The sequence below is a fragment of the Caretta caretta genome, chromosome 9 (assembly GCF_965140235.1).
Source record: "Caretta caretta isolate rCarCar2 chromosome 9, rCarCar1.hap1, whole genome shotgun sequence".
In the NCBI taxonomy this organism is placed as follows: Eukaryota; Metazoa; Chordata; order Testudines; family Cheloniidae; genus Caretta; species Caretta caretta.
Genome location: NC_134214.1, coordinates 102695457 through 102717939, shown reverse-complemented (window position 1 = coordinate 102717939; position 22483 = coordinate 102695457). Strand labels below are relative to the sequence as shown.

Here is a 22483-nt window from a genome sequence, read left to right as displayed (position 1 = left end):
TTTGTGTCCATTTATTCTTTTATGTAGAGACTGTCCAGTTTGACCAATGTAAATGGCAGAGGGGCATTGCTGGCACATGATGGCATATATCACATTGGTGGATGTGCAGGTGAACGAGCCTCTGATAGTGTGGCTGATGTTATTAGGCCCTGTGATGGTGTCCCCTGAATAGATATGTGGGCACAGTTGGCAACGGGCTTTGTTGCAAGGATAGGTTCCTGGGTTAGTGGTTCTGTTGTGTGGTATGTGGTTATTTGCTTCAGGTTGCGGGGCTGTCTGTAGGCAAGGACTGGCCTGTCTCCCAAGATTTGTGAGAGTGTTGGGTCATCCTTTAGGATAGGTTGTAGATCCTTAATAATGCGTTGGAGGGGTTTTAGTTGGGGGCTGAAGGTGACGGCTAGTGGCGTTCTGTTATTTTCTTTGTTAGGCCTGTCCTGTAGTAGGTAACTTCTGGGAACTCTTCTGGCTCTATCAATCTGTTTCTTTACTTCCGCAGGTGAGTACTGTAGTTGTAAGAAAGCTTGACAGAGATCTTGTAGGTGTTTGTCTCTGTCTGAGGGGTTGGAGCAAATGCGGTTGTATCGCAGAGCTTGGCTGTAGACGATGGATCGTGTGGTGTGGTCAGGGTGAAAGCTGGAGGCATGCAGGTAGGAATAGCGGTCAGTAGGTTTCCGGTATAGGGTGGTGTTTATGTGACCATTGTTTATTAGCACTGTAGTGTCCAGGAAGTGGATCTCTTGTGTGGACTGGACCAGGCTGAGGTTGGTGATGGGATGGAAATTGTTGAAATCATGGTGGAATTCCTCAAGGGTTTCTTTTCCATGGGTCCAGATGATGAAGATGTCATCAATATAGCGCAAGTAGAGTAGGGGCTTTAGGGGACGAGAGCTGAGGAAGTGTTGTTCTAAGTCAGCCATAAAAATGTCGGCATACTGTGGGGCCATGCGGGTACCCATAGCAGTGCCGCTGATCTGAAGGTATACATTGTCCCCAAATGTAAAATAGTTATGGGTAAGGACAAAGTCACAAAGTTCAGCCACCAGGTTAGCCGTGACATTATCGGGGATAGTGTTCTTGACGGCTTGTAGTCCATCGTTGTGTGGAATGTTGGTGTAGAGGGCTTCTACATCCATAGTGGCCAGGATGGTGTTATCAGGAAGATCACCGATGGATTGAAGTTTCCTCAGGAAGTCAGTGGTGTCTCGAAGGTAGCTGGGAGTGCTGGTTAGGGTAGTCTAGACACTTACACAGCAATGGAAGGGGTTCTTCCATCACTGTCGTGCAGTAGTTCTCAAACTTCAGTGCACTGCGACCTCCTTCTGACAACAAAAATGACTACAAGACCCTAGGAGTGGGAACCAAAGCCTGCCCTGTTGCCCAGGGTTGGGAGGGTGAGGGGCAAAGGCTAAGTCCAAGGGCTTCAGCCCCAAGTGGGGGGCCTGTAATGTGAGCCCTGCCCCTCGGGGCTGAAACGAAAGCCTGAGCCCTGCCTCCCAAGGCATTAGGGCTCAGGCTTTGGCTTCAGCCCCAGGCCCCAGCAAGTCTTAGGCCAGCCCCATTAAAATGGGGTCACGACCCACACTTTGAGAACCGCTGCTTGTAGTGAATCCACTTCCCCGGAGCCAGGTGAGTGAGGAACTCTGGAGCAGGCTGACGGCAGCTTGACTCCAGCACATGGGATATCGCAGTCCTGGGCGAGGTAGTTTGAGTGAGCCGACTGCGTGCCCAGCGAAAGGGCGGCTCACTGCCTCCTGCTGCACTTTACATCTGAGCTGCGGGAGTAGAAGGAGATGATGACACCAGGGGACGGCTTGCATCGGTGGCAACACACAGCATTTTGGGAGGTGTAGTTCTGAGCTGGTCTATGCTGGTCTGACAGAACGAGGAGCCATGGTCTCAAGTTGCCGTGGGGGAGGTTTAGGTTGGATATTAGGAAAAAAATTTTCACTAGGAGGGTGGTGAACCCTGGAATGGGCTCCCTAGGGAGGTGGTGGAATCTCCTTCCTTAGAGGTTTTTAAGGCCCGGCTTGACAAAGCCCTGGCTGGGATGATTTAGTTGGTGTTGGTCCTGCTTTGAGCAGGGGGTTGGACTAGATGACCTCCTGAGGTCCCTTCCAACCCTGATATTCTATGTCTCAAGGCTTTTGTTTAACAGGCAGCAGGTTTAAAACAAACCTTGGGAAGTACTTCTTCCCTCAAAGCACAGTCAGTCTCTGGAACTCATTGCCAGAGGACGTGGTGAAGGCTAAGACTGTAATGGGGTTCAGAAAAGAACTAGATAAGCTCATGGAGGACAGGTCCATTGAGGGCTAATAGCCAGGGGTCAGGGATGCAATCCCATGGTCTGTGTGTGCCTAGCCTCTGACTGCCAGAAGCTGGGTTTGGACGACATGGGATGGATCGTGTGATAACTGCCCTGTTCTGATCATTCCCTCTGAAGTGCCTGGCACTGGCCACTGTTGGATGAGAAGACACGGGGCTAGATGGACCATGGGTCTGACCCAGTCTGGGGGTAAAGATGTGCAACTCTCGTGCTCTCGCTGCTCTAAGGGGCTCACAGGGCCAAACTGCACTGGAGGGGCAGAGGTGAGGCACGGGGGAGTCCTACAGTGCGCAGCCAGAGCCCCGGTGTGAGTGCAGGGGCAGTGTTGGTTGGAAGGTTACATCGAAACATTCGTACGCACTGTAAGAGCATAGATATGAGAAAATGCTTGTACTTGAAAAAGCATCCTAGGTTTCAGAGGAGCAGCCGTGTTAGTCTGGATCCGCAAAAAGAACAGGAGGACTTGTGGCACCTTAGAGACTAACCAATTTATCTGAGCATAAGCTTTCGTGAGCTACAGCATCCGATGAAGTGAGCCGTAGCTCACGAAAGCTTATGCTCAAATAAATGAGTTAGTCTCTAAGGTGCCACAAGTCCTCCTGTTCTTTTTTTCATCCTAGGTTTGAAAAGTGAATGAAGACTGGCTTCCTCACACCGCTCTTGGCTATGACAGTGTTGGCACATTCATTTCAGTGATGTTGGCTGACCTAATGATTTCAAATGATGATTTATAAATCATCACAGTCCCACGCTGATGTTTATTGGTGTTTAATATGTGGGCCGAGAGTTAGCGCCAAATCGCCTTGCCGATGAAAACGTACAGCCCACCTTTGCCCTCACGGTCTCACTCGTCAGCCCTGCGCCATGCCCTACCCCATCCTGCGCGGGCCCCCCTTCCTGCGTCCTGCCCGGTCAGATCCCTGCGTGGCCCCCCTTCCGCTACCCTGTCTAGTCCTGCACGGGGCCCCGCTCCCTGCCCGGTCCGGTCCCTGCGCGGGGTCCCCCTTCCTGCGCCCTGCCCGGTCAGATCCCTGCGTGGCCCCCCTTCCTGTGCCCTGCCCTGCCCCATCCTGTGCAGGCCCCCCTTCCTGAGCCCTGTCCAGTCCCTGCGTGGGGCCCTGCTCCATGCGCCCTGCCCTGTCAGATCCCTGCGTGGCCCCCCTTCCTGTGCCCTGCCCTGCCCCATCCTGTGCGGGCCCCCCTTCCTGAGCCCTGTCCAGTCCCTGCGTGGGGCCCTGCTCCATGCGCCCTGCCCGGTCAGATCCCTGCGTGGCCCCCCTTCCTGTGCCCTGCCCTGCCCCATCCTGTGCAGGCCCCCCTTCCTGAGCCCTGTCCAGTCCCTGCGTGGGGCCCTGCTCCATGCGCCCTGCCCTGTCAGATCCCTGCGTGGCCCCCCTTCCTGTGCCCTGCCCTGCCCCATCCTGTGCGGGCCCCCCTTCCTGAGCCCTGTCCGGTCAGATCCCTGCGTGGCCCCCCTTCCTGCGCCCTGCCCGGTCCGATCCCTGCGCGGGGCCCCCCTTCCTGAGCCCTGTCCAGTCCCTGCGTGGGGCCCCTCTCCCTGCGCCCTGCCCGGTCCGATCCCTGCGCGGGGCCCCCCTTCCTGCTCCCTGCCCGGTCCGATCCCTGCGCGGGGCCCCCCTTCCTGCGCCCTGCCCGGTCCGATCCCTGCGCGGGGCCCCCCTTCCTGCGCCCTGCCCGGTCCGATCCCTGCGCGGGGCCCCCCTTCCTGAGCCCTGTCCAGTCCCTGCGTGGGGCCCCTCTCCCTGCGCCCTGCCCGGTCCGATCCCTGCGCGGGGCCCCCCTTCCTGCTCCCTGCCCGGTCCGATCCCTGCGCGGGGCCCCCCTTCCTGCTCCCTGCCCGGTCCGATCCCTGCGCGGGGCCCCCCTTCCTGCGCCCTGCCCGGTCCGATCCCTGCGCGGGGCCCCCCTTCCTGCGCCCTGCCCGGTCCGATCCCTGCGCGGGGCCCCCCTTCCTGAGCCCTGTCCAGTCCCTGCGTGGGGCCCCTCTCCCTGCGCCCTGCCCGGTCCGATCCCTGCGCGGGGCCCCCCTTCCTGCGCCCTGCCCGGTCCGATCCCTGCGCGGGGCCCCCCTTCCTGCGCCCTGCCCGGTCCGGTCCCTGCGCGGGGTCCCCCTTCCTGCGCCCTGTCCAGTCCCTGCGCGGGGCCCCCCTTCCTGCGCCCTGCCCGGTCCCTGCGCCGAGCCGAGCCGAGCCGGGCGGGGCGAGGGCGGGGCCGACAAGGGGGCGGGGCTTTCTGGCCCCGCCCCCTTCCTGCCCCTGGTGAAAAGCGGCCGCTTCCCGCGCGCTCGCCGTTCATTAGCTGCGGAGCCGGCCGGGGCGGGACGCGCCTGGTGAGTGGGGCCGGGCCGGCGTGGGGCGGCCGGCGGCGATCGCGCAAGCGGGGCTCGCGGTTACATCAGCCGGGCCGGGCCGCACGCGGGGCACCGGGGCCGGGCGGGGCGAGGTGCGGGGGGGCACCGGGTGTGGGGCGAGGTTCGGAGAGAACGGAGGAGGGGCGGGGGCAACGGGGCGGCGAGAGGGGTAACGGGGGGGGCGGCGAGAGGGGTAACGGGGGGGGCGAGGCGCGGGGGGGCGGGCGGGCGGGGGGGGAGGTTCGGAGAGAACGGAGGAGGGGCGGGGGCGGCGAGAGGGGTAACGGGCGGGGCGGGGGGGGAGGCGAGGCGCGGGGGGGCACCGGGTGTGGGGCGAGGTTCGGAGAGAACGGAGGAGGGGCGGGGGCGGCGAGAGGGGCGGGCGGGGGGGGCGGCGAGAGGGGTAACGGGGGGGGCGGGGCGGGGGGCGAGGCGAGGCGCGGGGGGGCCCCGCCGGGCGCGCGTCCGGTCCCCGCCCCGGTTCCGGAGCCGGGCGGTGCCGGGTGCCGGGCTCGGCGCCGGGCCCCGGGGGTCTGGGCCCTTCGCGCGGAAACTTCTTCGGCCGGGCGGGCGGGCGGGTCCGCGGGCGGCGGGGGGTCCGCGGGCGGCGCCCCGCTCCCTGCCTGCGCTCGGCGTCTGGGCTGGCCTCCCCCGGCCGCCCCCTGCCTCCGGGCGGCCGCACGTGCTGCTGCCGGGCCCTCGGGGAGCCGCGCGTGTCCCCCGGGGCCGCAGAGCTCTGCCGGCGGCGGCAGCGCCCCTCGGGGCTGGCCTCGGTCTGCAAGAGGCCGCTTAAAAAGCAGCGGCGGAGTCGCTGCGACCTGAGCTGTCTGGCCAGGCCCCGGCTGTCCTGCTGGGTGTCTTCTCGCACACCGAAGTGTACCCGCAGGGCTTCTGCCCCACTTGGTTTATTGCCTCGCTATAGGGGAGACTGAGAAAGGGCCCGTCTTCCAGTAGCAGGGCGCGGTGACACTTCTGCGTGTTTGTCGGATTTTGTGCCCCGGCGGTTCCTAAGTGAGGTGTAACTTGGGGTACGCGAGACCAATCCCACTCCTGAAAGGGGCGCAGCAGCCTGGGAAGGCTGAGAGCCATGGTAGCTTCTCCCTCTTCCTGGGAAAAGGAAACAGCCACGCTTCAAATCTCTTGCTCCGTCTTGACCCGTTCTGAGGCATAAGAAATTCTAGCTTCATCTGACTCCTGCCGTGCTGGGGTCTCCGCTGTTCCCCCAGTCACGCTCCAGCACGGCTGGTGTTGCCAGACAGCATCACAATTCAGAAGGAGGCAGAACTGAGTCGTGGGCATTGGACTGGGGAGCTGTGCTCATTTATTATGTGATTTATTGCTGTGTTACCAGGGAAAAACTAGACCAGTATGAAAATCCCCGATAGCTACAAGCATATTAGGATAGCGGCTTGTGCGGGTCCTGCTGCAACTGGGGACAAAGCAGTGAAACGGCTGGGTGTGAGTGAAGCCTGGCCTCCTTCCTCACCCTCCAGTGTCGGCTGCCTGGCCTTGTTCCCTCTGTCCGATATGCCTCTGTACAGAGTAGCAGATGTAGCCTGGGACACTGCTCCAGGCTGGCCATTCCTGCCTGTCTGTTCGTCCATGAATCACTCTGGTGAGTGCTTGTGGCACCTTAGAGACTAACCAATTTATTTGAGCATAAGCTGTTGAGTGCGTCACTCATGCCCTAACCTCGGCTTTGGGTTGAGCTCACAGTGGTGGTTGCGTTCAGCAAGACTTCCACATAGGCAGTTCTGTCAGGAGCGATGACAAGGTGGCACCCCAGGCAGTCGTGGGTGTCGAGCAAACACTGAAAACTTCCAGGGGGCCTTCGGAGTCAGTACAGTGTCTGCCATGTCCGTTTCCCTCGGCTGGCTTTCTGGCATTCCAGTACCAAACCTGCATGGCAATGAGGACCAGGAATGCTTCTCTGGAGGAGAGCGGCTGGCAATGGAGCACATGAGCATGGGTCTGGCTCCTGTCAGTTGCTGCTGGACGTGCTCTGAGGGCACTGAGGCAGCGGGAGGAGCAAACTGGGTTATCTCCTTTCCTCCCACCTCCCACAGAAAGGAAATTATTCGTTTTCTGTAGACAAGAAGGAGACTTGGAAGGATCAGCTGAAATATGCTGAAGTGATAGCACTTGATTTGTAGCCTTTTCAGATTGGCAACACTGCATGGGATGCTTTCAGTCTGTGCCACTAGCCCCTTTGCGGGGCGAGGGAGTTGGGTGCCCATGGGAATTGCCCCCACACACCACAGGTGTTGTGTAAATAACAGCTTTAGGAACAGTTCCATGCCAGGTGCTCTTTACAATTGAGCGCTTTTGGGCCAGTAGCTTGAGTAAATCAAATTCTGTCTCTAAAATATGCTTCCATTACTGCTGCACTTTCTCTGCATTCTGGTTTATCTGGAGGCTCCTGGTGAACGGCATAATTAACGGGAGCACCTCTCCCTTTTTCCCAGACTCTTGCCTGCCTTGATTCTCTCCCCTCCTTCTGTTTCAGTCTGGCTCTTCAGAGCCTGGAGATGGCGGCTCACACGTGCTGTGCAGCACTTACCACCAGGGAGTGCTCTCACTCCTCAGCGCAGTCGGTGTTCGCGTCTTGCACTCGGATTTAGCATTGACGCTGCTGACTTGCCTCTCAGAACACACCTAGGCATACCCAGGCTTCTGATGCTCTCCCAGCTGCTCTCTCCTACAAGTGCTGGCACCCTGAACACTGGTGCAGTGCTTCTCCACTGCCTAGCCCCGAGGAGAAAACTTGGGGTCCCAGTTGGCAGGCAGCTCTTTCTCCTGGGGGTTTAATAGCTCTTTAAAGCCCACCTGTCTTTATTCAGACAGATGTTGCCCAGCTTTGGCAGACTAGCTAGAAACATGTGCGCTGTGGCCAAGTGAGTTTTGCTAGAGGAAGGTTGTGTCTCCCTTGAAATGCTGCTGATTTACTGTGTTAGGCGGGAGTCTGCCTGGTGTGTTTTGTATATTCTTATAAAGCTTCCTGTTCTAACCCGCTAAGGTCTCCTAAGCGCTTAGCCTTACTGTTGCGATGTTGTCGTTGCATAGTTCCTGTAGGCAGCATGAGGGTGGAGAATGGTTTTCTGTGTTGTTTAATTCTACGTGGCCGTTGTCCCCCCCCCAAACAGGTGGTACTGGGGTCCTGTGCAGTACCTGGCAGGTCTGTGCGGTCTTTAACCTGACTGCAGACCTGACTGCAGCTGGTAGGCGCCACCTGGTAACAGCCCATTTGTTTCTTGGGCAGTGAATTTTGGAAGGCTGGAGCTGAGGTTTGTTTCGTGTCTGACTCAGATGGCTGTTTGAGAAACGTGGATGGCAGCTCATGGATGCTGGAAATAGATAAACCCAGAATGACAGGTTTCAGAGTAACAGCTGTGTTCGTCTGTATTCACAAAAAGAAAAGGAGTACTTGTGGCACCTTAGAGACTAACCCATTTATTTGAACATAAGCTTCTCACGAAAGCTTATGCTCAGATAAATGGGTTAGTCTCTAAGGTGTCACAAGTACTCCTTTTTTTTTATAAACCCAGAAGTTTATGTAAAATAATACAAACCAAAGTACTAGGTATTTAAATAGGGCTAATGCGTCCTGGTTTGGTGGAGGCCAGGGCGACCACATGTCCCGATTTTATTGCGGCAGTCCTGATATTCACGGCTTTCTTATAAAGGTGCCTATTACCCCTCATCCCCGTCCTGATTTTTCACTCTTTCTGTCTGGTCCCCCCAGTGGCAGCTAACAGCTGGTGTGCCTGGGATTGCAGTCTGAACTGAACTTCGTTGTGATGGCCGAGGCCACCATCTTTTGTTCTTCCGTCCCATCTCCGCTTTACGCATTCGTTATTGATCGCCGGTGTCATGCTCATAGCCTGGCTTGCTGGGATATGCTTCTGAATGGCTAAGGGCAAAGCTTTTCAACGGCCATGATGGAGTTGAGAATTCCTCCCTTGCAATGGCTCTGATTGCGGCGTTTTACTGTTATAGCTCATATCTGCGTTCACTGCTGTACTAGGACATGAAGTGTCCAGAGTTTTATCGATGGCCTATCCGTGTTTCTTTTGTTATGAGTGTAATACCTCCTGCTTCAGAGCTTCAGCCCATCTCTGTTAGGGATTGGGAGACCTTCACAGAGAACAGGTTATACTGCATTTCCCTACCGCAGGGTTTCTTACACCTTCCTTCCTCTGAAATATCTGGTATTGGTGACTGGAAACTGGCTACTAGAGTAGATGGACCTTGGGTCTGATCCACTCTGGCAGTTCCTATCTTTGCAGTTTTCAGACTTCACCGTCCAAGCTTGAGTTCCCTGAAGCACGTAACGAGCTGTGCTTGGAGGTGCAGGAGCTACCTGCCCGGCACTGCTAGCCACATGCAGTTGGACAAAAAGGGATACATGTAGGCCAGGCCTGAGATTTGAGTTCAGCTGGGTTCGTTAGCTCCTGTAAGGTGGGTGGTGGTCAGTTTAAAATCTAGAAAAGACTCTTCAGCTGGATGGCTCAGATGCTTGCAGTTGTTCGTCACTTTCACAGCAATAGAATCACCACTGGGTAGAGGCCAAACATGGACAGTTCAGTTCCAATAGCGATTGCTGCCAGAATTGGATCATGATAAAGCAGCTGGTTATAGTGGAAATGATTTTGTAATTATAATTCCGGTGGTCACTATCAGCAATACTGTAATTCCTCATCAGCATTACTTAAACTGACAGTCTGGAAATTGCTGGGGATCCTATCTGTGTGCCTGCATATTCCAGCGATACCGCCCAAGAAGCAAGTGATCCTACACTCCAAGGGCTGCAGTGCTCAGGTGGACAAACAAGCCTGGCTGTCCCCGAATCTTAGCAGGACAGCTCTCTTCATACTCTTGGAGTTCTGTGGAGAGGAATTGCTATGATTTGGTTTGTGCTCTGTTAGAGAGAGCAATCTGTCATCCTGTGTGACAGCTGAGTTAAAGGCAACTGTGTCTGTTCTCCAAGGCAGAATGGATCAAGAGTCATGGGAAGCTAGGTTTAAAAAACCAATGCAAGCTCTGAGTGTGCTGGTTCATTTAGGAACCGCACCCGCACCTAAGGTGTGGTGACCGTCTTCCGGCAGATTGTTAGTCTCTGCTGTAACTCTGGCTACATCTACGCTCCAGGGCTGACCGTGTAGAGTAAGGACTTGTGGTGGAGATGCTCTAAGCCACTGGGCGAGAGTTCTCCCATCAGTTAAATAACTCCCGCCTCTGTGGGAAGCAGCGGCTAGGGTGGCAGGAGAAGCTCTCCCGCTGACAAAGCGCTGTCTACATGGCTGCTTACATTGGTGTAATTTATGTCGTGCAGGAGGTGGATTTTTTATACCCCTGAGCGATGTAAGTTATATCGAAGTAACCTGTAGCATAGACAAGATCTCCCTTTACCGGGCTGGCCTTGCAGGTTGTGGCGACGTGGTTTGGAAAAGCAAGTCTCTCCTGCTCTGTTCACGTACAGAGAGTTGTACTGTCCTGGCTTGCTCTGCTGTCGCTAATGTCTGAATCCAGTGTAAATCCCTTGCTTTGGAGTCTTACTCTTCCATTAAGTATTTGCCTGGTACCTGGTGTTGAAACTTGGCATGTAAGAAAGAGCTCATGTTACCACATTCTGAAGATTAGTTTGGCCAGTTCTTGAATTGTGCAAGGGAAAAATCTGGCGCTACACTTCGTTGCATTTCAGATATCTCATTTTAAAACGGTGCCTTTGTCAGTGACTTGTGGAATGCTGCTGGGGTTTGGGGAAAATGCTTTGGAGTTTGAACAGCCAAAATGTTAGCATTTGAAGACTGCTCTGCCTTGTTGAATTTCAGATGGTTAGTGAAGGTCCAGCAAATGGACTCTGTCGCAATGGGCTTGTTGTAAGGACTGAGAGGGGCACCATTCTGGTCTTTTGGGCACTGTGTGTACGACATTCTTTCCAAAAGGAAATGAAATATGAAAACTCTGCTCATAAAATTAATTTCCCAGTGGCTGAAGCGAGGCATTTCCAGACTTTCACATGTCAACTGTAAATGTGCCCGGCCAATGACATTAACTCCAGCATGATGTTAGAAATGCCATAAAGACTGTGCAGAGTATACCAAAAGTAAATTCAAAGTCCCTTTTTCCTGCTGGGTTCCATCAACGCTGTGGCTCTCCTGCCCCGTGTAACCCATCTCCATCACACTGGAGTCTCCTGGGGCTTGGGGCCAGCCACCAAGATGGGGCATCAGGTGAGCAGGGATTTCAGCGGATTGTGTGGATGTGCAGAGTTCTCCTGCCCTTCTGTGAGGCTGTGTGATTATGAAGCCCTTGGAGATCCTTGGATGAAGGGCATGTTCTTACTTGAGGGTCCAATATAAGGTCATGAGAAGTTTTCCAGACCTGCACCATATACTGTAGGGCCTTTTCCCAACCCTGTCCCTATTCCCAGGCTCCTGCACCAGCTCCTCTGGTTGTTGGTATCATCAGCATAGTGCTTGCTGGGAATCTCTGCAGCGCTGACCTTGACTTGGTATGAGAGGCTGGCCTGGGGTGCAGGTGCTGTGCTGAGATGGGCTGAGAGTCTGGCCAGGCACCATGGAGAGGAGCTTAGTGTAAATGCCAAGGGGAAAGTTGCCTCAGCCCAGTTTACCCGATTACCCGTTTCACTGGCAGAACGTTCTGCTCTGTGCTGGTCTCTGCCATCCACACCCACAGACGGCGCCGTAAGAGTATTCGAACAGTCACAGTTGGGCCAGGGGATGTCTGAGCTGCCAAGCGGAGTGGGAGTACGCACCAGACAGCTAACCGGTCATGAGACCTGCCTTTAGATATTGATGGGTGTGGAGTGTTCAGTGCTTGCATGGGAAGTCTCCGGTTTCTACAAACAATTGCTGGGCCTGTCCTTTGCTTGTGCCTCCTACCACGGAAAAGCAAATAAGGCAGAAGTTGATTCAGTGGGGGCTGGGCTGCAGACAACGCTGGCAAACAATCCTTGGCCAGTGATGGTGAATAGGCACCAAGCAGGGTAACGGGTGATGGGCACCATGAAAGGAGGGCTGATGCTCATCAGTGTGGTGGACCAGGTCGCGCCCTGTGCTAGCGGGGTCAGTTGACAGGCGTTGGTGGGGCCTAGGACTGTTCCCTGGGGTTCTTTGAACCCAAAGCTCTTGGTAACTTTTGCTCTGTGCGAGGTGGCGTCAGGAAATAAATCAGGGGAGACACGGCTGGCCGGCCGACCGATAGATGGCGGCACAAACAGGACAACACAAGAGTGCTTTCACTTAAAGCTAAACTGTACTTAGTCTCAAGCACTTACACACACGTCCGCAAGAGGTTAGTAAAACACCCCCAACCCTCGATAATTACCGAAGCTGAGTGTCTCTCTCGAGTGGCACAGCGGCAGCCCGTCTGCCGCTGGGAAACACAAGTTGCATCCAGAGAGAGAGAGTCCAGTCCTGAAGAGTCCCCCTACCTCAAACTTTTCCCCCTTATTTATACATTAGTAATAGAATGACATGTCCCTTAAAGAAAACTTGTTAAGCAAGCAGTTCCAATGGGCAAGCAAGAGGCTCCTTCTGATTACCGATTAACCAGGTGTGGGTTTTTCCAGAGTTTGCAGCCTTGATGCCCCAATAGACGTTCCTGGGGCACATCCTGCTCTTCTAAGATGCATGCATCAGCAACTTCAACACAGTCCTTATCAGGAAGGATGCGGGGTCAAGCTGCCCTTTCTGTGGCACCCAAAACCCCCCCTCCCCTCCTGCCTTGGTTAAGCTAAGCCTGCTGACTTGGCTGCTTTTAGCAATAAGCCATAGTGATTTCAGGCACTTTACTGGTTTGCCAAAGTCTCCCCGTCTAGTTTGTCTTCACCAGGGATGCAGCAGTGAGGTCACTGCGAAATTCCAGATAGCCTTGCCTCAGGGTCGCCGGAGCACTACAGCAGGGATTGCTCTGGGTGGCTCCGGGCTCTTGAGATCTCTGCCGTCTAGTCTTGCTGACACTCTTGCTACCTTTAACGTTCCTTGTGGTAATGGAGTGACCTTTTCTTTCAGGGGTTTTGAGTAGTCAGACGCCTCCTGGGAGTGGCTACAATGTTTGAGAAAACAGTGACTGGCTTTGGCAAGAAGCTGATCCGCCGCCGAATCGTGGATCTCAGCGTGGAGGACTCCCGGCTGGCCCGCTGCCTCTCCACCCTGGACCTTATCGCCTTGGGGGTCGGCAGCACGCTGGGGGCAGGCGTGTACGTGCTAGCTGGGGAAGTCGCCAAGGAAAAGGCCGGCCCCTCAATTGTTGTCTGTTTCCTGGTTGCTGCACTCTCCTCTGTGCTGGCTGGGCTTTGCTATGCGGAGTTTGGGGCCCGGGTTCCCAAAACTGGCTCTGCCTATCTCTACAGCTACGTCACCGTGGGAGAGATCTGGGCCTTCACAACTGGTTGGAACCTGATCCTGTCCTACGTGATAGGTACGAAATGGTGGCCAAGCTGCTCAGGCTTGCTGAAGAGGAGGAACTTGGGGTGAACGGGGGCAGACTCTCCCTGAACACTCCAGCGGGTGGAGGGCAGGGGAGAACTTCCTGAGTTTGCTGATCACAGGGAGGTGTCACTGCTGGGATGGAGGGTCTGGCCAAGCCCTCCCGGGATGGGGGCTCTCTGAGGCCGTGCACATGGTGGCTGTGCTTATTGGACATCTGGAGCACGGGGGTCTTGGGACAGAGTTCAGGGGTCATCTGCCAGGCCAGACAGTGCTGGGAGCCCCTCTCTGGTGACCCCAGCCTAGGCCGTGCTTGGTGTTGCCAAGGCCCAAAGAGCAGTGCAATGAGCCAAAGGCTTAGGGGTGGTGCGGTGAGGAATGGCAATCCCAGAGGAAGGTAAGGCAAGCTCTTACCTTCAGGCACAGCAATGCTGGGGTGATGGTGCTCGAGGGCTCTCGTGACAAAGGCCTGGATCCTCCCGGTGCTCGGTGGTAGAGCTGGGCTCCCTGTGCTGCGGGGTGGGGGGGTCTCCACAGCTCTGACATCCACTTGGAAGGAGGTGGGGGGCAGAGGCTTCTCTGGTTAACGTGCAACTTTGCTCTTGGTTGCTAGGGACGGCGAGTGTTGCCCGGGCCTGGAGTTCTTCCTTTGACAATATCATTGGCAACCACATCTCAGTCTTCTTTAGGAACAGCACCTCCCTGCATGTGCCGGGTGTGCTAGCCGAGTACCCAGATTTCTTCGCACTGCTCCTGATCCTGCTGCTCACAGGTGAGAGGTGCCAGAGCTCTGTAAAGATACATGAGCTTTGTGGCATGGGCAGGCGAGTTTGGGAAGGCCATGGCTGGTGCTAGCCCCAGGGGAGCGTTTGAGGGGAGGGTGTGGCCCAGGGGCATTGATCGTGGGGAGAGTGTAGCTGGTGCTGCCCCTCCTATCCCCTCTTGTGTTCCTTCCCCAGGTTTGCTGGCATTTGGCGTGAGCGAATCTGCCTTAGTGAATAAAATCTTCACTGCGGTGAACCTGCTGGTTCTCTGCTTTGTCATCATCTCTGGTTTTGTGAAAGGAAGCGTCAAGAATTGGCAGCTGTCTGAAGAAGACTATTACAACCACTCAGCCATGGCCACCAGCCAGGACGTTAGGTAGGTGGAACATCCCACTCCCCAAATTCTGCCCTCTAGCGGGAGCCCAGCCCAGCTTTTTGCCCACAGTTGGTACCTACCTAGGGAGCTGTGCTGTCCATGCCCGCTCTGGCTGCTGCTTGGTGTTCCCCTAGCTAGTCGGGTTCCAAAGGGCTGTGCCCTATCCTGGATTTGTCCTTGGCAGGGAGTGTGCCATGCAGCTTCCCCTGCAGTTGACAGTTGCACTGTCTGGTTTGTGCCTGTCGCAGGCTGTTAAGCTGCATATTGATGGTGACTGTAGACACCTGCTCCCATGGCAGGGATGCCTTACACAGGATGCAGTGTGAGAAACCTGCATGTAGCATTTGCTCAGGGCCTTTTCAGCTCTGTCTCCAGCAGGCAGAGGAGGTAGATGTTAACGGAGACTCCTCCAGAACAATGACCAGTCTTTCCTCTTTCAGCATTGGCTCCCTGGGATCAGGGGGTTTCGTTCCTTTTGGATTTCAAGGGATCCTCGCTGGAGCTGCAACATGCTTCTATGCCTTTGTGGGATTTGACTGTATCGCTACAACAGGTAAAGCAGCTACTTACGCATTATCTTCCGGGAGTTTGGGATGTGGTATTTCCCCACATTCTCCCCGTGAGTCACCATCTTTCGTGCAGTGATCTCTGGTTGCAGAATTTCCAATTTGTGGGTGTGGGCGGGCAGTTGGCAGCTGCACTTGCCAAGCCAAAGGATCAGCTCTCTGAGATCCCTGCATGGCCCAGGGTGGAGTGTTGCAGGCCTTTGGGTGCTGCCAAGAGCAGAGACTTCACTTCCTGATCTGGGAAATGCTCAGATTTATGAGCCTTTCTGCAAACATGGGGACTTAGCCGTGGTAATTGGCACTGTGGGTACAATGAGATTTCACCAGCCTGCACCTAGAAAACTGGTTCTTGTAAACAATCTGCACCATTTAATGACAAGACACCCAGCAGGCAGATGGAGTCTTTTCCCTGAAGTGTCGTCTGCTTTCTGGTGCACAGCCTGGAGTCTGCTCTCCCTGCCATGTGTGCAGGCTCCTGGGAATGCTACTAGGAGTGGGAGGCCCATGGAGGCGAGCGTATGGACTGTGGCTGGGATGTCTAGTGTTGATGGCCCAACCCACAGTAACTTACTCTAAATCCCCGAGTTCATTGAGAACGTGCCCTTTGCCGAGAGAGAGCCTCGGCTTCCTCCTGTCACGGCCAGGAAATGCTGTGAGCAGGCTTCCCAGTGAGATTCACTGCGTGGCCCCAGGCCCCAAGCCGGCAGGATCTCAATGCAGCCCTCGCCATGTCTGCACCCAACCGAACTGAGACCGCGGCAGTGTCAGGAGCAGGGTGTTCTCATGCCCCAGGAGTCCCTGTCCTACTGTGCCTGTTCACCCCTTTTTGAGCACTCTGCAGCATTGTCTGGCCTGGCAGATGGGGCTTGGAAAACGTACCGGACGTCCCTCGTCAGAGCCCTAAACCTACTAGCTGTAGCCGAGGCTCCATGGTGACATCCCTGGGCAGTCGCCTTGTGATAATCCCTGCCCTGACTGGTTCTGCTGTGAGAAGGGGAGAGTGCTGGGATTTCTACTAGGGTGTTGTACCTTTGGCCTGCTTGGATGCTCCCTCTTCCATGTCGGCTTGTGGCTGGTGGTGCGTTTCATTTCAGGGTCCTGCCCCATGGAATAACCCCAGTGCCTGCCTCTGCTGCTGCTTCCCACACTCGCAGCAGCTCTGTGAAATCAGCCTGATGACTGGCAGCGTTGGGGTTCTGCCCAGGTTCTGGAGCTGACCCAGCTTGCTGATTTCACTGTGTAGCCAAGCTCAGGGCAGCAGCCGCACTGGAGGCCCTGGAGCTATGGGCAGGCTCAGACAGCACCACGCTAGGGCACACTGGGAAGGCTCTCCAGCTTCCTGGGCTTTCAGAGCAAAGCGAAATTTCTTCTGAAGCTGACTTCATCTCCGCTCGTCTGCGGCAATGGGGTTTCTGAGGCCCATTTACCACATTCCAGTGGCACAGCACGTGTGGATGTGTAGGGGAGGGAAGATGTTTGTGTTCCAGGTCTCATCTCTGCTCCTCTTTCAGGGGAGGAGGCCAAGAATCCTCAGCGTTCTATCCCCATTGGCATCATTGTGTCTCTCCTGATCTGCTTTGTGGCATATTTTGGAGTTTCTGCTGCCCTGACCCTCATGGTGCCCTACTATCTGCTGAACAAGGAGAGTCCCCTACCCGAGGCCTTCAAAGATGTGGGCTGGGAGCCTGCCCGTTACGTTGTAGCCGTTGGATCTCTCTGTGCACTCTCAACCAGGTAAGGAACGCGGGACTTCGTCCAGCACCCTGCTCCAGTAACAGCTTCCCCAGATCTTGTTCTGGCTCTGGAAATGATGAAGATGGTGTCTGGCTAACGGTGTTTAAGTGCGGGAGGCTAGATGGCCAGGGGAGAGGTTCATTTCCTTCCACAACATGGCAGTAATTGTTTACATCTCTGCTAGACCAATTGTAGCTTTAAACCAGTATAAGCAGCAGTCACAAAATGTACTGGTATTCTAGTGTATATGGGTGAAAAGCAAAACCTTGCCCAGCCTCGGACAGGAACGTTCCCTCCCAGACAGCTTGCCCTTGTGTGCCCAGTACGCTCCTATGCCCTCATTGAGGAGCCAAGCACCCCAGGAACCGGTCACGAGTGACCTGGGAAGAAACCAGTGACAGGCACTTGATGCCGTTTGCACTGACTCCATGCAGCCAATGGCCAGAAGAATGAGAAACTCGTGTGGTGGGAACTCACAGCAACAGAATTCAAGCGATGTAAAGCAGAGGCCTTTGTCTGACATCTGTGTACTTGCTCTGAGATAGCCCAAGCCCACCAGAAATGCATAATTTGTGCCTCTTCTACAGCTTCAGATCCTAGCAAATGAGAATTGCTGGGTCTGAGCCATTTGTTTATCTGAATAGTATGGAAGCCCCAAAACCTGTTGTCTGCCTGCTACCACGGCACGTGGATATAAACCAGGCGTCCATGCAATGCAGGCTGTTTCTCGGGGTGGGTGATACTTGTCAGCCCATCTGCTCTTCAGGAAAAGCCCCAAGGAACTCCCTCCTGTGGCCAGTTCCTCACACACCCCTCTTCATTTGCGGCATTGTTTTAAGTCATGGTTCTGATGTGCTGAGAGCTGTGCTTAAAAGTTCCATTCACATGGCTCATGGTAAGAACTTGTTCTTATCAGTGCAACAAAATAAATTGAAACAAAAGCACTAAGTTCTGGCCATGGCTTCTGGGGCTCCTCCTGCTCCATGTCACATCTGTGTGGTTCTGGTTAACTGGCCTTGTCTACATGCCTGAACTGTACTGGCTGAGCTGGGTTGGCTTAGGAACAGATTTAGTTCAACTGTGCGACCCGTTGTGGGGAAGCGCTTGCTCTGCTTTGAGTGCCATGTGTCGATCTGGCCTCATTCAGTGAGGAATCTAGTGGGGAGCATGAGACCACAGAACCCTGCCCCACCGCTGACTGTCAAACATGGTCGTCCGTGTTCTCTTCTCCTCCTCCTCCCCCCCCCCCCCATCGTGTGTGTGTTTATCACCAGCCATCAGCAGGGCATCCGCTACGTTTCTCCACTGAATTTACGCCAACTCCAAGAGTCAGATCAGAATGTACCAGCTGTGATCTAAAGGGACCAGACAAGAGATGAAGGGTCCTTCTGGCTAATCTCACTACCCAGTGCTTTTGAAAAGGCCACAGTGACTGGCATGGTGGCAAGAGGTCTGGATCGAAGCGGCAAATACTGAATGTGTTGGTGTAATCTTTCTCCCTGCAGTTTGTTGGGCTCCATGTTCCCCATGCCCAGAGTGATCTATGCCATGGCAGAGGACGGACTGCTTTTCAAGTTCCTCTCCAGAGTGAACACACGGACAAAGACTCCCCTGGTGGCCACTGTTGTGTCTGGCATCGTTGCTGGTAAGCAGATGCTTGCTTGTGCTTGGCCGCTCGTGTGACCTGTTGGAGAGCGAGCCCAGGGCTTGTGCTCACACTGTCCCTGTTACGTTGCAGCTCTGATGGCGCTCATGTTTGAGCTGAAGGACCTGGTGGACCTCATGTCGATCGGCACTCTGCTGGCGTACTCTCTGGTTTCTGTTTGCGTGCTGATTCTCAGGTGGGTGTCTGCCTACAGCTGGCCCCTTGGAGCGTGAGCTGCCTTCTGAACAGGGCCGCTTGGTTCACATGCTGGAGAGCGTGTGCTGCAGCCAGAGCTTCCTGCCCCCAAAGCCCCCTGCCCAGAAAAGCCATTTCTTGCCTCTTGGAGAGAAGCTGCCCCGGGGAGCCAGCAGCTATCCCCATGGGGATATATGGTAGGAGCTGACAGGCATAGGTTCTGAGACAGGCATAGGTCTGGCCCTAGCCAGGCTGTGGAGGTTGTCCTTCCTTCCCCCATTTGGATGCTCGGTGTGTGTTTGGGGGCGGGCCAGGAGGGGAGGGCTCCAGGCGTTTTGTGCTCTAGAAGCTCCACAAGGAGGGGCAGGGGAACCTTGGCTGACATCACAGGCCACTCATGCACCCTGAGCTTTGCGGCCTGTGACTATAGCTCTCCTGCACTCTCGCCCTCTGACCTTCCCTGTTGACTCCTCACTCGGGACTCAAAGGAGCAGAGCCTGAGCAGTCACCAGGCTGCCGGGGTGCTGGAACAGTGTGTGTTGTGGGGGTGCTGAGAGCCATTGACCCAACTGCAAATCCTGGATATGATGGAAACCACTTCAAGCCAGGGGATGTGCAGCCCCCCCAGCACCCCTAGTTCCAGCACCGGTGCCAGGCTGGCCAGGCTCCGAGCCTTGTGAAAGCTACCCCAGTTGGTGGTAATGGTAAATCACATCCAGAAGCATTTGAACACTGTGGTATGTAGTCCCTGTGTGGGCCCGGACACCACAAGCCTGATGAAGGCGCCAGGCTGCATTGGGCCAGCTGGTCACTGTTGGCAGCGGACTTAGCTGCAGCCTGCACATTGACAGTCTTGGCCTGGATGCAGCTTTTCAGAATCTAGTGCCCTGGCAGGGAAGCACCAGAATCTGCTACGGCTCTGGAGGCAGCTTGACAGCTGTTGGGTCACCACTGACTTGGGGTTTGGTTCAGGTATCAGCTGGATCAGCTGAGCTCTCCAAAGGGACTGGAGATGGTGGAGCTGAATGGAAACGAGGAGGAGAAAGCGATCATGAACCCCTCCGTCAGTGACTCCCAGGCTGCCCTGCAGGAGGGGTTCACCTGCAGGTGCCTCTTCAACCCCCGCAGCAAAACTCCAACCAGCTTGTCAGGGAAAATTGTCTACGTCAGCACTGCGGCCCTTGGTAAGTGCACCAGGACGCGCCTGGCCTCGGCCGGGTAGGAGCACAGGAAGTGACAGCGATTGATTTAATTGGGTCTCAGACAGAATCCAGGCCTGCGATGTGTGCAAAGGCAGGAAATGAGCAGGGTTGTTGCCAAAGCCACACAGGAGCATCCTGTGTCATGCGCGTGCTCTGGCTTTCCAGTGTGGCCCCGGAGCTCAGCACAGGGTGAGCACACAACCACTGCACGTGTCTGCAGAACTCCCAGGGTGTCACTGCCATGACGGGCTGCTGGGTTGCTGTAGGGTCCCCAAGATGTGATGGGGGGCCTGCTGAGTCCATGGGTGGGGTAGAGTGACTGGGCCAGGGCGTGTGCCCCCTGCTGGGCTCGGGGGCAGCTAGCCTGGAGTGCTGATTGGAATGGTGGTGCCTGGGGAAAGCTCACAGGCAGACCTGCTCGACAGCCGTCAGCGTGGAGCTAGAGGTGTCTGTTAGGCTGGGACTGCTCGGGCATATCCTACGTGGAGCGCATGGGGGAAGGATTGGGGAGCTGAGAAACCCTGCAGGTCTCCCCCGACTGCCAGGAACTAATGGGACACACTAAAGGTTCAGTGCACCTGGGTGTGCTGCGTTACCCCCTTAATGAAGGCGTGTCACTAATTCTGTTGCTGGACTAGAGAAGCTGCCCCTCAGCGCTCCCGTCTAAGCAGGAGTCTCCTATAGGAGTAGCACAAATACCGGACTCCACATCCCATCCACGAAACGGGGAGATGGGACAGTGACCGTCGCCCGGGGCAGAGGGCTAGTGTTTGCAGAGTGCTACGCAAGTGCTTATTGATTGCCCCGGGGCTTCTGGGTGCATTTATTTGGAAGGAAACTGTCTCCAGTCACGTGAAGCTGGGTAAGAGAAGAGGCCAGGCTCTTCAGCTGGTCTCTAGGGATCTGCAGGCAGCCTAGAGAATAAAACCTGGCCGGCAGCTATGACCACACTCGTGCCTGCTGGCTGTGGCTGGAATCAGAGCAGGGAGTGCGGCAGTAGCCATTTTGCTTGGACAGCACAACATCCCTCTCCTTTCTTGCAGCTCTGTGCATCACCATCCTGTGCCTGCTCCTGGCCCAGGGGATGGACGACCTTTTGGAGGGCAGTGTGGGCTGGATCCTAGGCTGCATGGTCCTTCTGGTGCTTATTCTGCTCTCCACCATCATTGTCTGGAGGCAGCCGCAGAGCAACACCCGGCTGACTTTCAAAGTAAGAGTAACAGCCAGGAGCTGGATTCCCACCACCGCCGGTTCCATGGCAACCTCTGCTGGGGGCAGAGGGATTCGCTGCTGGCAGCTTGGCCGGGGGTGCAGCCAGGGCCATCTGGCCTGGAGACAGCCTGTCAGAGAGCTGCCTGGGGTCCTGGAGATTTTGCTGCCAGATAATTGGACAAAAGAATGAATGTTCCCAGCGTCTCAGTCCCCAGGTTGCGACAGACTCTGGGTGGCCCCCCTTGGCTGGAAGCACGGGGAGGGGAGGGCAGTCTGCCTGCTGTGCTCCTCTCCACAGCAGCAGTGTCTCAGCCTCTCTTGTCTCACAGGTGCCTTTCCTGCCGCTGCTTCCGCTCTTCAGCATCTTCGTTAACGTTTACCTCATGATGCAGCTGAGTGCCGGAACCTGGGCCCGGTTTGCTGTGTGGATGGTCATAGGTAAGCGAACACACCGCTCCGGGCATCGTGGCCTGGCCCAGAGGCAGGGACTCTCGCTCTTCACCTCCCCTCCTCATGAAAAGCCCCATAAGAGGGACCTTACAAGGGCTGGACTCCCCAGTATTCACCTGGTGATGGGCTTGGGCCTGGCAGAGGAGCTTCATCCCTGCCTGACGGGGGCCCAGTTGCCCTGTTCCACCCTGATTTTCACACCTTGCTGTGGAGACGTCTAGAAGCAGCAGGGTGCCGCAGTGTCCTACCACTGTGTGAGAGATGCTGAGAGCTGAGCCCTCTGGAGTCAACAGCTGGCAACGGGTGACGTTAATCTGCCTGCTGTGGCCACTCTTTGTCTAGAGCCCACCAGAAATGGGGTTTGGACCTTGCCTGCATCTCACTAGAGCACTAGGCCAGGCCTGTTCCTCCTGGGGAGAGGGAGGCAGCGCTTGGGGGAGGAAGCGAGAGGCCCTTAGCCTGTCTGGGCTCTGGGGAAGGTGTGCCGGGGCTGGGTGGCAGGTTCCTGTGGCTCTTGGGCTGCCTGGGGACTGATTCCAATGCTGAAATTCCCTTGCAGGCTTTGCTATCTATTTTGGCTATGGAATTCGGAACAGCATAGGAGGGAAGAATGAAAATAAATCCCATTCCACAGCGGGCAAGTCTGTGCACTTCTCCAGGATAGGTCCCAGCCCTGAAGCTGCTACAGTCTGAGACTGAGGATGTTCAGAGCATTCTCATGTGCAACCTGGACTCCCTGAAGGCCCTTGTCCTCCTGGCCCCTCCTTTCTATGGAGCAGAATGGCAAACTGAGCAAGAATGCAAAGCCCTGGTCAGACGGATTCTGAAATGAGGTCTTGTGGCAAAGCCCGGTTGGGTCCTCTGTTTACCCTAATGAACTGGATGTTAAAATCCCAAACCAACCTGAGGATAGGGACGGGGCCAGTCGTCTGCCAACCTCCCTTCCCCTGGATGGATGTTACCTTTGACGCTGTTGTGTGTCAGGAATGCTGCTTTCTTTGGCTGACAGGAGGCCCCCGTGTAAATAGTGCAGCTATATTTATTCTGTCCGGCCATGTGGCTGGGGGCTGCCTTTCTCTCCTGTCTGTTTGTGTAAATCGAGTGCAGTGTTCCATGGTTCCTAACTCGCTCCTTGTATAGAGTCGTTTTTAAATGTTGGCTTTTGTACTATTAAACTCCAGGGTTTTTTAAA

The 22483-nt window shown here is 55.7% G+C and overlaps 1 protein-coding gene across 2 annotated transcripts; it reads left to right on the top strand.

Annotated features, from left to right (window-relative positions):
* Positions 1–4592: 4592 nt before the first annotated feature.
* SLC7A3 (solute carrier family 7 member 3) lies at positions 4593–22483 on the top strand. 2 transcript variants are annotated; one of them, XM_075132618.1, is made up of 12 exons: positions 4593–4673; positions 12731–13139; positions 13761–13919; positions 14107–14287; positions 14728–14840; positions 16365–16587; positions 18093–18232; positions 18326–18428; positions 19400–19611; positions 20673–20839; positions 21171–21279; positions 21851–22483. In XM_075132618.1, exons 2-12 carry the CDS (start codon positions 12770–12772, stop codon positions 21982–21984), a joined length of 1911 nt encoding a protein of 636 aa, XP_074988719.1. In that variant the 5' UTR covers positions 4593–4673; positions 12731–12769; the 3' UTR covers positions 21985–22483. The 2 variants fall into 2 exon arrangements, with proteins under 2 accessions (XP_074988719.1, XP_074988720.1); XM_075132619.1 differs by lacking the exon at positions 4593–4673 and adding an exon at positions 8256–12011.

Bases quoted from the DNA above. Each gene is read 5' to 3' on its own strand.
- SLC7A3 (XM_075132618.1), top strand. From the start codon at position 12,770: ATGTTTGAGAAAACAGTGACTGGCTTTGGCAAGAAGCTGATCCGCCGC. The intron at 13,140-13,760 runs GTACGAAATGGT...CTTGGTTGCTAG, and splicing joins GATCCTGTCCTACGTGATAG to GGACGGCGAGTGTTGCCCGG. The intron at 19,612-20,672 runs GTAAGTGCACCA...CCTTTCTTGCAG, and splicing joins CGTCAGCACTGCGGCCCTTG to CTCTGTGCATCACCATCCTG.